We start from the raw sequence: 16,207 nt of genomic DNA on the forward strand, positions 1-16,207 counted from the left end.
AGGCGGAACTCTGCTTTAAATGTGAATGTAAAACCCATTTGTGGTGTATACACCGCTCCTAAAGCGCCTCAAAGAAGCTGCTTGCAGGACTTTTTTTAGCGTCCTGCGCCCCAGTGTGAAAGCACTCTGGCTTTCGCACTGGGATTGCAGATGAGGCATTTTTTAGGCACTTTACAGGTGCTATTTGTAATGCTAAAGCGCCTGAAAAATACCTTCAGTGTGAAAGGGGTCTTAATATAAGGATTTGCACACTTATGCCGCGTACACACGACCGTTTTTCGGGTTCTAAAAAATGAAGTTTTTCAGGCTCTAGAAAAAACGATTTTTTTTCAACCCGATCAATAAAACGGCCTTGCCTACACAAGATCGTGAAAAAAAAATGCTCTAGCAAAACGCGGTGACAACACGTCCGACGGCACTATAAAGGGGAAGTTCCATTCGGATGGCGCCACCCTTGGGGCTGCTTTTGCTGATTTCGTGTTAGTAAAAGACGATTCACGCTTTTCTGTCTGTTACAGCGTGATGAATGTGCTTACTTCATTACGAACGGTAGTTTTACCAGAACGAGCGCCCCCGTCTTATTGCTTCTGAGCATGCGCAGATTTTTCACATCATTAAAGCCCACACACGACCATTTTTTACAACCTTAAAAATGAGAACGTTAAAAACTTTGTGAAAAAATAGAGCATCTTCGAAAAAAATTGGCCATTTTTTAGAACCCGAAAAATGCTCTGAAGCCCACACACGATCGTTTTTAATGACATTAAAAAAAAAAAACATAATTTTTTAAAACCAGAAAAACGGTTGTGTGTATGCGGCATCATATGTCCAGGGATCCAGTGATGTCCTCACCTAAGTCAATTCTTCAATATGGTCCAGACACTGGCATCTTCAGTAAAGGAAACCAGCAGTTAAGCCTTGTGGTATCACAACTAGTTTCCTATTGCGAATGCGTGAGCCATGCTTTGTGACCGGTCCCGCAGTCTTCTGGGACCTGTGATGTGCCCTGGCAGGCAGCGAGGGGGACAAAAAAGAGAGCGGGTATCTTGTCAAAACCAGATACCTGTTCTCCCCCTGTTTTGCTTTCATCTACTAAGGTTACTTTGCATTACAAGCAAGGAAGCTCAGACCTCTGCAGTGTTTAAATGTTCTTTTACTAAATAAAAAATTCTGTACATACAAAACTATTACAATCATAAGAATACAATACAAGACTGACAGATATACTTATAACAATTAAAATGCTACCTGCTTCATAGCAAATAAGCAGCCTATGGCCTGTAAACAGTAGAAATACACTTAAAATTTACTAAACTCTGGTTACAGTGTGTTCACAATCTCCGTAGGCAACGAGGAACCAGGCTTACTCTATAAGCAGTTGCTGGAGATCAGACAAAACCGTCTTCTGACACAGACCTTCCTTGGTGTTAACATTATAGAGTCATCTTGTCAGCTTATGTCTGACAAACTTGTTTTTGGAATATATACCATTCCCACATGGGTGTGGCCCCTTTTTGCAATACTGAGTTTTAATGGAAGAAACCTTTTCTAATTCACCCTCTAGATGGCACTGTGGTATCATACGTGTTATAGGTTATCTATTATGTCAAAAAAGCCATGCTATAGTTTGCCCAGGTTACAGACTTGTTTACCATAGTTACAGACACAATAAAAACATCTGTCAAATGAAATACAACAATAGTTCATTGATTAATTGTATCCAATGGCATTTGTTAGAGACGTATCCCCTCAAACAAACTTGATGTCAGACATTTTTTTTAAGCAAGTCTGAGAAAAAAAAACACTATGGGCCAGATTCTCAGAGGAGATACGACGGCGTATCTCCAGATACGCCATCGTATCTCTGAGTCCGACCGGTCGTATCTATGCGCCTGATTCTTAGAATCAGTTGCTATATGGTGGCGTAAGTGCGGCGTACCAATGTTAAGTATGTCCGTCGTTCCCGCGTCGAAATTTGAAAAAGTTACGTTGTTTGCGTAAGTTGTCCGTGAATGGGGCTGGACGTCATTTACGTTCACGTCGAAACCAATGACGTCCTTGCGGCGTACTTTGGAGAAATGCACACTGAGAAATTCCACGGACGGCGCATGCGCCGTTCGGGAAAAACGTCAATCACGTCGGGTCAAGCCTGATTTACATAACACACGCCCACCTCTTCACAATTTGAATTAGGCGGGCTTGCGCCGGCCTATTTACGCTACGCCGCCGCAACTTTTTTTTGATAATACGGCACTTGCCCGTAAAAGTTGCGGAGGCGTAACGTAAATAGGATACGTTACGCCCGCACAAAGTTATGCCATTCTATGTGAATCTACCCCATATATATATATGTATATATATATATATATATATATATATATATATATATATATATATATGTAAACAAGCAGAATTTGTCCTTTTGGGTGAAGTTCCGCTTTAATTATTGTTTATAATACAATTATTAAAAAATAAAAGTATATAATAAAAGAAAAAAAAAACACTGATCTCTCATAGGAAGCATTTTTTTTTTCCTTTCTGCTATTTAACAAAATAGTTACTTTTGATATAGATATATAGGAGTTTCTTTCATTCTTGTTTCTGAAGGTTTTCATAATGATTATCTGAAGGTACATCTCTTCCGCCATCTGCAGGTTGAGCAGGGAATGATGGCTGTAAGAAAAATGTCTTCTATACATAATTTTTTTGATTAAAACTGAAATATTCTATAGAAGGGCAACCAACAAAGTGCATCGTATGACTTCCTAGTACTTAGAAATACCATGCATATTAGAAGTCTATGTGACCATGGTTTTGTAATAAAACACACTCACCACTAAAACTGCCAGATCTCCAATAGTCACTGCCCTAGTCAAAGTCAATCTAGAAGATCCTAAAACCAAACTTTGAAGCCCATAAATGTTCCAGGAATACTTAAGACTGTAAGTATAAACTAAGCCCATGCGCACCTAGTAGCACAGATAATACTATTGATTAACAATATTCTAATTCTTCGGCTGCTCTTACGAAGACTCATATACACACAGGCACAATCCAAGCACTTGAACCCCCCAGGCCAGGAGATGTGTAGCTGAACAGATCAACAGATGAACCATTCTTGTAACTGACCCTGGGAAGAAAAAAGAAAAACCCGGTATGGTAAAAGAAAAAAATATATCCAAACCAGTGGTGGCTGGTGGTCAAAATCCCCTGGGGGGGTGCAAACAAACTGAAAAAAAAAACCATCAATTGCAGCCACTGCGCCCATCAAATGCCGTCACTGTGCCCATCAAATGCCGCCACTGTGCCCATTAAATGCCGCCAATGTGCCCATCAAATGCTGCCACTGTGCCCATCAAATGCTGCCACAGTGCCCATCAAATGCAGCCACTGTGCCAAACGCTGCCACTGTGCCATCAAATGCTGCCACTGTTCCCATTAAACGCTGTGCCAAGCGCTGCCATTGTGCCCATCAAACGCTACCACTGTGCCATCAAATGCTGCCAGTGTGCCCATCAAATGCTGCCAGTGTGCCCATTAAATGCTGCCAGTGTGACCCCCCCTCCAATCGCTGTCTGCCCGGTACTTACCCTGTCTCTGTGGGGCAGCAGGTGACGGTGAAGAGCAGGGTCCTTCCTGCATCTCCTGCCATCCTCATCTCCCATCCTCTCCTCCTGCCCTCCCTTCCTCCTTCACTATGGATGAACTTTTCCATAGCTAACTAGCTGCACAAGGATGAATCTCTCCAGACTGACCTTAGACATTTCAAGCCTGCTTCAGTCAGTCATTGTCTAATGCTTTCAGTCAACACGTCCTCCGAGCATAGCCCCTTGATTTCAGGAATAAACAGGTTCACCCACCCAAATACTGGAAGGTTACCACTACGCATACCGTGTTTGCCTGAAAATAAGCCCAGATCTTATATTAATTTTGGCAACAAAAGACACAGTAGGGCTTATTTTCGGGGTAGGTCTTACCATGTAATGTGATGTCTTCTCTCCCCCTCTCTCTCCCTGCCTGTCAGGAATCCCCAGTGTGAGTTAAAATGCTTGTAAAATCCTATAATCCACACTATTACAGTAGAATATAATGTACAATGTGTGTGTTTCCGTAATATAATTGTGCCAAATACCTTTTGTTATAGTGCCGCTCTTCCCGCAATTATATTACAGAAACACACACATTGGGCCAGATTCACGTAGCTCAGCGGATCTATAGATCTGCTCGATTTACGTAAATTAAGATCCGCTCCCGCAAGTTTAGGAGGCAAGTGGCTAATTCACAAACCACTTACCTCCAAACTTGCGACGGCGGATCCTTTATTTCCCCCGGCGGAATTCAAATTCCGCGGCTAGGGGAGTGTACTATTTAAATCAGGCGCGTTCCCACGCCAATTTAAAAGCGCATGCGCCGTCCGGGGAATTTCCCGGCGTGCATTGCTCCCACTGACGTCACTAGGACGTCAGTGGTTTCGACGTGAGCGGGACTTGCGACGCGCGTGTTCGTGAATCGGCGTACGCAAACGACGTTGGAAAATTCAAATTCGACGTGGGAACGCCAGCTATACTTAACATTGGCTGCGCCTGATGAAAGCAGGGGTAAGTATACAACGGGAAAACCGCTACGGAAACGACGTAAGAACACTGCGACGGGTCCGCGTACGTTCGTGAATTTGCGTATCTCGCTGATTTACATATTATTTATCGTAAATCAGCGGGAACGCCCCCGGCGCCATTTTTAAATTAAAAAAAAAGATCCGACAGTGTAACACAGTTACACCTGTCAGATCTTAGCCCTATCTATGCGTATCTGATTCTATGAATCAGGCGCATAGATAGGACCAGTTTGCGTCAGAGATACGACGGTGTATCTGTAGATACACCGTCGTATCTCTTTGTGAATCTGGCCCATTGTATATTATATAATACTGTAATAGAGTGGATTATAGGATTTTACAAGCATTTTAAACAAGGGCTTATTTTCGGGGTAGGGCTTATATTGTAACCCTCCTAGAAAATAACGCTAGGTATTATTTTCGGGGTAGGTCTTAGTTTCGGGGAAACACGGTAGTATCACAGACCTAGTTATGGCACGGTGTGTGTGAAATAACAAAAACAGAGCAGAGATAGTCTGTTTGTCACAATAATATAAATATACACTGAGCAGCTGCAATTAAGCTATTAGACCATAGGAACACTTGCAAAATAGTCTCCTCTGGTCCAGGATCTAGCAACATGGACAGGACACGTGGCTGAGATGTTCTCTCTCACCACGTCCTCCTTCTGGGGGTTTCAAAGCCAAAAAACTAGGGGCAGGAGGTACATAAATAATATATTTATGGGCATTTACAAATTCAGACAGTAGAGGGCAGCAGATCCCTAGAAACTCAAGAGTTTTTTTTGTTAAGGCTCATACACACAGTCACACATCCAACAAACTTTCCCTTGGATTTTTTTCCTAATTGATTTGTCCTGCCACACCCATAGCATACACACGCTCAGACTTTTCTGCAAACTTTTCTAAAAATTACCCAACATCACGTGGTTTTTCTGCTCTTTTCTGCTCTTTACCGCCACCCTTTGGTTAACTTCTGCTATTGTTGGTTGATTTTAACATTGGTTCTGAGCATGCGTATTTGCATTTTGTCCAAAAGTTGGTTGGCTTGCTGTACACTTAGTCATACAAGGCACCATCGGACTTTTCATGCCGAAAAGTTGGTCCGTTTGCAGATCCAACTTTTTGTTGGATGAAACCCCGAAAAAGTTGGTCCGATGGAGCGTACACACGGTCACACAAATTAGAAAAGTTGGCGATTTTGAAGTTGGTTGGCAACAAGTGTGACCGTGTGTATGGGGCTTTAGTCTTTTCGAAAATTTTCATAATGATTATCTGAAGGCACGACTCTTCTTTCAGTGGCAGGTTGAGGGGGGAATGATGTCTGTAGAGAAAAATAAATAAATGCATTATTTATTTGATTAAAGTTGGAGTCTTCTCTAGAAGGGCAACCAACAAAGCAGATTGTATGACTCTCTAGCAATTAGCATAACCATGCATATTAGAAGTCTAGGTTTAACCACTAGCCGACCAGCCGCCGTCATTCTACGGCGGCAGGTCGGCTCTCCTGGGCGAGACCACGTCATTCTACGTCGGCTCTTTGAGCCGCCACTAGGGGCGCGCGTGCGCCCCCCGCTCGCTCCCGACTCCCGTGCGTGTGCCCGGCGGGCACGATCGCCGCCGGGCACACGCGATCGCTCGTTACAGAGCGGTGACCGGGAGCTGTGTGTGTAAACACACAGCTCCCGGTCCTGTCAGTGGGGGAAACGCTGATCTTCTGTTCATACAATGTATGAACAGAGGATCAGTGTTTCCCCTAGTGAGGCCACCCCCCCCCCCACAGTAAGAACACACAAGGGACATACTTAACCCCTTCCCCGCCCCCTAGTGTTAACCCCTTCACTGCCAGTGGCATTTTTATAGCAATCCAATGCATTTTTATAGCACTGATCGCTATAAAAATGCCAATGGTCCCAAAAATGTGTCAAAAGTGTCCGAAGTGTCCGCCATAATGTCGCAGTACCGAAAAAAAATCGCTGATCGCCGCCATTACTAGTAAAAAAAAGATATTAATAAAAATGACATAAAAATACCCCCTATTTTGTAAACGCTATAACTTTTGCGCAAACCAATCAATAAACGCTTATTGCGATTTTTTTTAACGAAAAATAGGTAGAAGAATACGTATCGGCCTAAACTGAGGAAAAAAAATTTTTTTTATATATTTTTGGGGGATATTTATTATAGCAAAATGTAAAAAATATTCATTTTTTTCAAAATTTTCGCTCTATTTTTTGTTTATAGCGCAAAAAATAAAAACCGCAGAGGTGATCAAATACCACCAAAAGAAAGCTCTATTTGTGGGAAAAAAAGGACGCCAATTTTGTTTGGGAGCCACGTCGCACGACCGCGCAATTGTCTGTTAAAGCGACGCAGTCCCGAATCGCAAAAAGTACTCTGGTCTTTGGGCAGCAATATGGTCCGGGGGTTAAGTAGTTAATACATTTAACCTAAGCTGTTTCTTTGGAATGGCATACTTTTTTTATATATTTTTTGAGGATATTTATTATAGCAAAAGTAAAAAACATTGAATTTTGTTCAAAATTGTTGCTCTATTTTTGTTTATAGCACAAAAAAAATAAAAACCACAGAGGTGATCAAATACCACTAAAAAAAAGCTCTATATGTGGGAAAAAAAGGACGGCAATTTTGTTTGGGAGCCACGTCGCACGACCGCGCAATTGTCAGTTAAAGCGAAGCAGTGCCGAATCGCAAAAGGGGCAAGGTCCTTTACCTGCATAATGGTCCGGGGCTTAACCAGTTAACCACTTCACCCCCCCCGGAAGATTTGGCTGCCCAATGAACGGGACATTTTTTGCAATGCGGACTGCTCGCTCTTGAAGAGGATACCGTGGGTTATGGTAGTTAGCTGCTACCATAACAACGGTATTCCTCTTCAAAGTAGCGATGCATTCCTGCAGCGGGAGGTCCGTAAGTGGTTAACAACCGATGACTCCTCAGCTGTCAGCGGGTTTCCTCACAGTCAGCTGAATGTAAAAGGGGGAGTATGATTTCTGCTGTTTGGTGCACCTGTATATTTCTTTGGATGAAATGAAATACATTGGTTATTTCATTACCTTTAGAGTATCATAATCACTTGAAATCTCTGTTTTCACAAGATCCATATATGTGGCATCTGGTTGTTGTGAATTCTGGGAATGGGGAGAAAGAGAGAAAGAAAAACAGTCCCTTAAGATTTGGGTTGATTAAAAATAAATTAAGGAAAAAAAAATCAAAATGTGCAAAAACCCTACATTAACTTTAAAAGACATACCTCTTGCCTTGATGATGTCTGACGTGCTTTAGTTCTATAGAAAAATAATAATAATAATAATAATAATAATAATAATAATAATAATAATAACATTACTGTTTAGCAGTAATATTTATTTCTTATCTTAAAGGGAAAGTAAAAATATAAATTTAATAGCCAGATTCAGGTAGCTTTACACCGGCGTAGCAGTAGATACGCCGACGTAACTCTGAATCTACGCCGTCCTAAATTTAAGCGTATTCTGGAAACCAGATACGCTTAAATTAGGCTAAGATACGAGCGGCGTAAGTCTCCTACGCCGTCGTATCTTAGGGTGCAATTTTTCCGCTGGCAGCTAGGTGGCGCTTCCGTTGAGTTCGGCGTAGAATATGTAAATGACTAGATACGCCGATTCACGAACGTACGTGCGCCCGGTGCATTTTTTTTACGTCGTTTTCGTATGGCTTTTTCCGGCGTAAAGTTAGTCGAACAAATAGCTGGCCTAGTCAATGTTAAGTATGGCCGTCGTTCCCGCGTCTAAATTTTACATTTTTACGTTGTTTGCGTAAGTCGTCCGTGAATGGGGCTGGATGTAATTTACGTTCACGTCGAAACCAATACGTCCTTGCGGCGTACTTTGGAGCAATGCACACTGGGATATGTACACGGACGGCGCATGCGCCGTTCGTAAAAAACATCAATCACGTCGGGTCACCACCCATTTACATAAAACACGCCCCCTCATCCTCATTTGAATTAGGCGCGCTTACGCCGGCCCCATTTACGCTACGCCGCCGTAACTTAGGAGGCAAGTGCTTTGTGAATACAGCACTTGCCTCTCTGACTTACGGCGGCGTAGCGTAAATACGGTACGCTACGCCGCCGCAAAGATACACACATGTACCTGAATCTGGCTATAAGTTCATACCTAAACCAAAAATTCATAAAAGATCAATGTAAACTGCAACGTGTATGATACAGGATTAAAACTTTCGATTTAAAATTCTTTTTTTTAAAGAGGTTGTAAACTTTAAAGAAAAAGAAAAATCCCCTGTAAGACAAAGGCACAATGAGCCAGTATGCATGGCATTCTAGCTCATTAGAAAATACTTACCTTAGAACAAAGCTGTTCCGGCAGCGGCCGCACACCGCTGAGACAGCTGACATTTTCACCAGAGTTTCTTTCGGGTTCGCGGGCTCCATCGATGTGATTGGCCGGAGCTGCGATGACCTCACTCCCGCGTATGCACGCAGGAGCCGCCGTTCCCGGCACGGGTGGCCGTTCCTTTAGCGCGCATGTGCCAGTGATGCCACTGGCTGAATATAATGTAAATATCTCCTAAACGGCGCACGTTTTGGAGATATTTTCACTACTTATTAACGATGGGCCGAACATCCACCCGGTTCGGTTTGCACCAGAACTTGCCAAACAGGCAAAAAACTCGAACACGCAAACACCGTTAAAGTCTATGCGACATGAACATGAAAAATCAAAAGTGCTAATTTTAAAGACTTATATGCATGGTAGTGACACTTCTTTTGTGTGAAATGGTAGGGGTATAATGTACCCCGTTACCAATTCATATAGGGAGGGGCTGGGATCTGGGGGTCCCCTTGTTAAAGGGGGCTTCCAGATTCCGATAAGCCCCCTGCCCGCAGACCCCCACAAGCACCGGGCAAGGGTTGTGGAGATGAGCCCTGGTAATGGACTGGGGGGGACCCATGCTGTTTTTTTTTCAATGACTTTTATCTGTATTGCGGAACCCGACAATTAGTTATAGCCGAGAGTAGTTTTAAATTATTTTTTCCTTTAGAAATGTCATTTTGCTGCAGAGACTGTTCTAAACATGGTAAAATGCGCTACTTTACAGGGATACTATAGACATCCCCTAGGTACGAAATTTAAAGGAATATTTCACTTTTATTGTTTCACTTTAAGCATTATTAAAATCACTGCTCCCGAAAAAAAACTTTAGTTTTTTTAAACTTTTTTTTGCAATGATACATGTCCCCTGGGGCAGGACCCGGGTCCCCAAACACTTTTTATGACAATAACTTGCATATTAGCCTTTAAAATTAGCACTTTTGATTTTTCATGTTAATGTCCCATAGACTTAAACAGTGTTCTGCAACTTTCGAATTTTCCCCCAACTCAGCATATTGTTCGGTGTTCACCAGAACACCCAAACAACCAAAGTTCAGACTGAACTTATGCTCGGGCCGAACCGTTCGCCCATCCCTACTACTTATAGGTAAGCCTTATTTTAGGCTTACCTACTGTAGGTGACCGTGATATTGTGTCAATATCGCTCCCTTTCTCGGTGAGATTGACTACCTATGAGCCCCGTTGCGGGAGCCAGCGCCGAGCCAGCTCGCCGCGATGGGGAAAAAGCTGTCATAGAAGCGACGGGGATCCGACTTAGATTCCCGCCAATTCTAGCCGCGGCGTTTGCTATAAATCATGAGGGGGAACTCCACGCCAAATTTTAAATAAAAAAACTGGCATGGGTTCCCCCCCAGGGGCATACCAGGCCCTTAGGTCTGGTATGGATTGCAAGGAGAACCCCCTACGCCAAAAAAACGTTGTGGGGGTCCCCCCACAATCCATACCAGACCCGTATCTAAGCACGCCACCTGGCCGGTCAGGAAAGGAGTGGGGACGAGCAAGCGCCCCCCCCCCTCCTGAGCTGTACCAGGCCACATGCCCTCAACATGGGGGGGTTGGGTGCTCCGGGGCAGGGGGGGCGCCATGTTAATAAGGACAGGGCCTCTTCCCGACAACCCTGGCCGTTGGTTGTCGGGGTCTGCGTGCAGGGGGCTTATCGGAATCTGGGAGCCCCCTTTAATAAGGGGGCCCCAGATACCGGCCCCCCACCCTAGGTGAATGAATATTGGGTACATCGTACCCCTACCCATTCACCTGCAGGAAAAGTGTAAAAGAAAATAAACACACAACACAGGGTTTTAAAATAATTTATTAGTCAGCTCCGGGGGTCTTCTCCGCTCTCCGGGGGGTCTTCTTCCATCTTCTCCACTCTCCGCTGTCGTCTCGGCGCTCCCCGGTTCTTCTCCCGCTCGCTCTCCGGTGCCTTCTTCGGGACTGGCCGCCGCTATCTTCTTTTTAGCTCTATTACTAGCGGCGGCGCAGCCCGCTCTTCTTTGCCGTCTTCTGCCTTCTTCTTTTCTTCTTATGTTGACGCGTCGCTTCCTCCCGCTGTAATGCCGGGTGTCCGGTGCGTGATGATTTATATAGGCCTCTTATGACGTCACAGTCCCATCATGCTCCGGGACCAGGACCTCCACCAAACAATAACACTGCCGCTTACCAGATGGATGTGATCTCTAAATTATAGGAGATCAATATGCGCATATGGCTAATATCCCAGCCTAGAATCTCTAATGGTAGGATATATCCCTCAGTGTAGTCTCAATATTAAATAGAGGATGTCTCATACGATGTAACAATTCAGGATACACCACATAGAAAAAAGAAGGGACTGGCATAACATAAAACCCTTAAAAAAAAATAATAGGTGACATAAAAATGCACACTTACATCAAAGAAGTAAAATATAGGCATATAAAAAACACAATCAAGCTGGCCGGCTCTTCGATTCAGCAGCCCGTATCTCCCAGTTCTGGCGCACTACGCGGTGACGTCAGAACGTTGTTCCTCCCAACGGATGAATGAATAAATGCCTTCAAACATGCTTGGGGCATTGACGAAAAAAAAAGAAAAACCAAAGAAGAAAAAAAAAACAGGCAGACTTGATGGACTAATCTTTTTTCTGCCATCACTTTTTTAGGTTTTTATGTTATATGATATGAGAGGGACGAAAAAATATGAGAAGGTAAGATAGAAAAGCTTTTGATTGGCTACTAGGGGCCAACAGGCCATTGTGCTTCTTTTCATACATGAGGACCTATGGTCACAAATGTGTCTTATGCCTCGTACACACGATCGGTTTTCCTGGCAGGAAAACTGCCAGGACAGCTTTTGGCCGGGAAAACTGGCCGTGTGTATGCTCCATGGCAGTTTTCCCAACAGGAAAACCGCCGGGAATCCCGGCAGGAAAAATTAGAGCATGTCTTCTATTTTCCTGCCGGGTTTTCTGCAGTTTTTTCTCTGCAGTTTCCCTATGGGGAAATCCTGCGATGGTGCATACACCCGGCTGGGATTCCTGACCAAAGCTCTCATTGGAGTTTTTCCTGCCAGGAAAACCGGCCATGTGTAGGGGGAAAAGCTGCCGAGCAGGTTCTCGGCTTTCCCCTCGGTTTTCCCGGCGGTAAAAAGTCCGCCGGGAAAACCAATCGTGTGTACGAGGCATTAGGACAAAAAGTAGCTTGGACTGAAAACTGGCTGTAGTTTCCTTGGGTGACTTGGCTGACTTACCTTGAAACAAAGTAGACAATTACAATCAGAAGGATGACTCCAGCCAAAATCCCCAGAATCAGAAATAAAATAAAAAAGGTTTGCGGGTTTCCCGTTGAGTCATCAGCGTTGTTGTCTATGCAGAAGAAAGTTATTAGGCACAATGAATGATCAAGTACAAATGTTGAGCAACGTTACATAAAAAACAAGACACCACAGGCCACGGAGTCCATTATAGGTTTAAGGTAAAGGAACCCGCAGACATAAGATGATGGACACCCAGTGGTCACAGATTAGGCTGGATTGGGTGAAAATCTGATATCTCGACAGACAGCAGGAAACATCCCCAGTTTATCCTTCACAAGGAAAAAGTTGTAGATGTTTTGTTTTCCTAGGCAACTGAATTATACGTGTTCATACATCAGTCACTTCAAATAACAATTGTCTGACACGTGAATTGTATCCATACATTTAACCTCCATCGCACACCTTTGGCCAGCTTAAAGGGGTTGTAAAGGTACAATTTTTTTCCCTAAATAGCTTCCTTTACCTTAGTGCAGTCCTCCTTCACTTACCTCATCCTTCCATTTTGCTTTTGAATGTCCTTATTTTTTCTGAGAAATCCTCACTTCCTGTTCTTCTGTCTCTAACTCCACACAGTAATGCAAGGCTTTCTCCCTGGTGTGGAGTGTCGTGCTCACCCCCTACCTTGGACTATGGGAGAGTCAGGACGCCCACTAACACACAGCTCCTTTCTCTATCTGCAACGTAGAGAGCGTCCTGACTCTCCTGTAGCCCAAGGGAGGGGGCGAGCACGACACTCCACACCAGGGAGAAAGCCTCACATTACTGTGTGGAGTTACAGACAGAAGAACAGGAAGTGAGGATTTCTCAGAAGAAATAAGGACATTTAAAAGCAAAATGGAAGGATGAGGTAAGTGAAGGAGGACTGCACTAATGTAAAGGAAGCTATTTAGGAAAAAAATTCTAAAATTGTCCCTTTACAACCCCTTTAAGCCTAGTACACACTGGTTGTTTTTATTCTTCAACCCAGCATGGCTGAATGAAAAAAAAAAACTGACAGCTCCGGAGGAGCCGCTATTCAACATTAGTACAACGATTTCCCCTGCTGTGTTATTGTATTCTGACAGGGAAACACTCCGGTCAGCGTTCTCAACTATTGGCTGAGGGTGCTGATCAGGAGCCGATTGGCAGACCCTTTTCAGTCATGCCCCATTGACAGAAGCCTCCCGAACGGCCAGCTTCTGTCTGACCAGCTGCAGTACACAAAGGCCGAAAATCGGCTGGTTTCTATTGAACCAGCCGATGGCGCCCGACAATCGGCCCGAAGTGTACTAGGCTTTATGGGCAATGCAGAAGTACATGCCAGATTTATCTTGATTGCTGAATATACTGTCTAATACCAGGATTTGTTCAGTTTTATTTAATAGTATATTTCCATCCTTGATTCAGGTGTAAGGAGTCACATTGGGGCTGCTTCTCCTAAAAGTGCACTTTAGCTCAGTGGCTCCCTCTGTTGGGTGAAGCACAAGAACTCCAGTAGCAGCATCTACAAAATACCTAAAATGTGTAAAATAATATATTATGAGCTTGTGGTTTGCTTCTTACTGCTGAGTGAGATATACATACATTGCACAGGTATCTGTGTCGGTAGTGATTCTCCTCTCCCAATATAATTTATTGCAACACAAGTATAGGGTTCCGTGTCTTTGCTGACATTCAGTACTTTGATCTTCTGATCTTGCGATCCTAATTTAGTTTTGTTGTTCCCACGGTACCATTCATATCTGTATGGAGGAGGGTTAGATCTGCTGGAACATGTTACAGTCACATCACTACCTTCCAAAAGCTCTTCATTTTCAGGTAAGCTGACCGTCACGTCTATTGGTGCATCTGGTGAAGAAGAGAATATGTTTTCCTTAAAGCGGAGGTTCACCCTAAAATACAACTTTCCCTGAATCAAACCACTACCCATCAACTGGGAGTGGGAGTGAGTGATGAGAATCCCAGGAGACGCGCTGTGCTGTAATCCCGAAATATCTTGTGGGTCACGTGACTCGGCGGTGTATGTCTTCACAACGGAGCGTGACCTACTCAGTACGCCAGCCGTTGTGATGGCAACAGTGCAGTGTTGACGGCGACGCTCGCCTTCAACACTGCACATGCGCGGGATAGAGCGGTGAATGCTGGGAATGGTGGGTTGGCAAGCCCAGATCGCAGGTTGCCCAACCCGCCATACCACAGCATCAGTGTTGTGAATGAAGCTGGTGGTAGAGGAAGAAAGCGGCTGCGGAGCAGAGCCCCATAAGCCGATGCTTCCTCTACAGCGCCGGCTTTGGCCACAGGCGGAGTCTATGGCAAAGTTCAGCTAACCCACAGGACAGACACAGGTTCCCTACACTGCACCCATTGTGTGGGTAAACCGCAGCACATCAGTGTGAAAGCAGTCTTGGGCACTTTTCACACGATCAGCCCGACCAGATGGGACCCTCAATTCACCTCTATAGAGTGACAGGTGTCAGTTTACACCCGCCTACCTCCAATCAGAAAAACAGAAGTGAATTCATCCCCTTCTATCTGAGCAGATCGGAGGGCCTATAGAGTTGTCGTGACCTGTCATCCGTCCTCTCCGCTCATTGTGGCCCGCGACTGGTTACCAAGTTGCTTAAGTGGCCCTCGCTCTTCAAAAGGTTGGGCACCCCTGCCCTACAGGATCGGGTGAGACCCCAGAGTTCCCTAGCTAGCTACTCACACCACATGGATTCTTATACTGTTTTTAAAACCAAGCTAAGCATATTTACATTTAGACTAGCTCCAAGAAAGGTGGTGAGCTCCTGTCACAAACGTAACACCCACTTGAGTATATTTAAGTAACATATCTCCACCCACTGTCTTGACGTAGATCTCCAAAAATACATGTAATGTGCTGCAACTGACCTTGTCTGTGCTCGACACTACCATGTTTAAATATTGATTCTCAGAAACTTTTATCACATAAAATATTAATAAATTCAAAATCTAGTCTCCTCCCCTTGTGAGTTCCCTCCCCCTACAGATAAAATCACTCCCTACGAAACAATTAACCCCTTGATCGCCCCCTAATGTTAACCCCCTTCCCTGCCAGTCACATTTATATAGTAATCAGCGCATTTTTATAGCTCTGATCGCTGTATAAATGTGAATGGTCCCAAAATAGTGTCAAAAGTGTCCAATGTGTCCGCCACAATGTGGCAGTCCCAATTAAAATTGCAGATCGCCGCCATTACTAGTAAAAAAATAAAATAAAAATGCCATAAATCAATAACCTACTTTGTAGACGTTATAACTTTGGCGCAATCCAACCAATATACGCTTATTGCAATTTTTTTACCAAAAATATGTAGAATACATATCGGCCTAAACTAAGGAAAACATTTTTTTTATTGAAAATTTATTATAGCAAAAAGTAATAAATATAGAGTTTTTTTCAAAATTTACCCTCTTTTTTTGTTTATAGCGCAAAGAATAAAAACCGCAGAGGTGATCAAATACCACCAAAAGAAAGCTCTATTTGTGGGAAAAAAAATTATCAAAATGTTGGAGAGGCAAGTGCTGTATTCACAAAGCACTTGCGTCCTAAGTTACGGTGGCGTAGCGTAAATGTGCCGGCCTAAGCGTGCCTAATTCAAATTGTGAGTGGGTGGGCGTTTTTTATGCAAATGATTCGTGACCCGACGTGATTGACGGTTTTTACGAACGGCGCATGCGCCGTCCGTGGACATATCCCAGTGCGCATGCTCTAAATTACGCTGCAAAGACTTATTGGTTTCGACATGAACGTAAATTACGCCCAACCCCATTCACGGACGACTTACGCAAACGACGTAAAAATTTAAAAATTCGACGCGGGATACGCCGGCGTAACTCTCTCTGAATCTAGCTATAACTTTACTAGAATTGCATTAGAA

At 43.9% G+C, this 16,207-nt stretch overlaps 1 protein-coding gene across 1 annotated transcript in view; it reads right to left on the minus strand.

The window, feature by feature from the left end:
* Window positions 1–5,797: 5,797 nt before the first annotated feature.
* Window positions 5,798–16,207, minus strand: part of LOC120916338 (B-cell receptor CD22-like) — a 28,818-nt gene continuing 18,408 nt past the window's right edge. Inside the window, exons 6-10 of the mRNA XM_040327248.1 lie at window positions 13,890–14,153; window positions 12,261–12,375; window positions 7,889–7,922; window positions 7,692–7,766; window positions 5,798–5,938 (exon numbers count right to left, since the gene is read on the minus strand). Of these exons, the coding sequence (XP_040183182.1) occupies window positions 5,858–5,938; window positions 7,692–7,766; window positions 7,889–7,922; window positions 12,261–12,375; window positions 13,890–14,153 (569 nt within the window). The 3' untranslated portion in view covers window positions 5,798–5,857. The remainder of the gene's footprint in view (window positions 5,939–7,691; window positions 7,767–7,888; window positions 7,923–12,260; window positions 12,376–13,889; window positions 14,154–16,207) is intronic.

The sequence above is a fragment of the Rana temporaria genome, chromosome 10 (assembly GCF_905171775.1).
Source record: "Rana temporaria chromosome 10, aRanTem1.1, whole genome shotgun sequence".
Taxonomy (NCBI): Eukaryota; Metazoa; Chordata; class Amphibia; order Anura; family Ranidae; genus Rana; species Rana temporaria.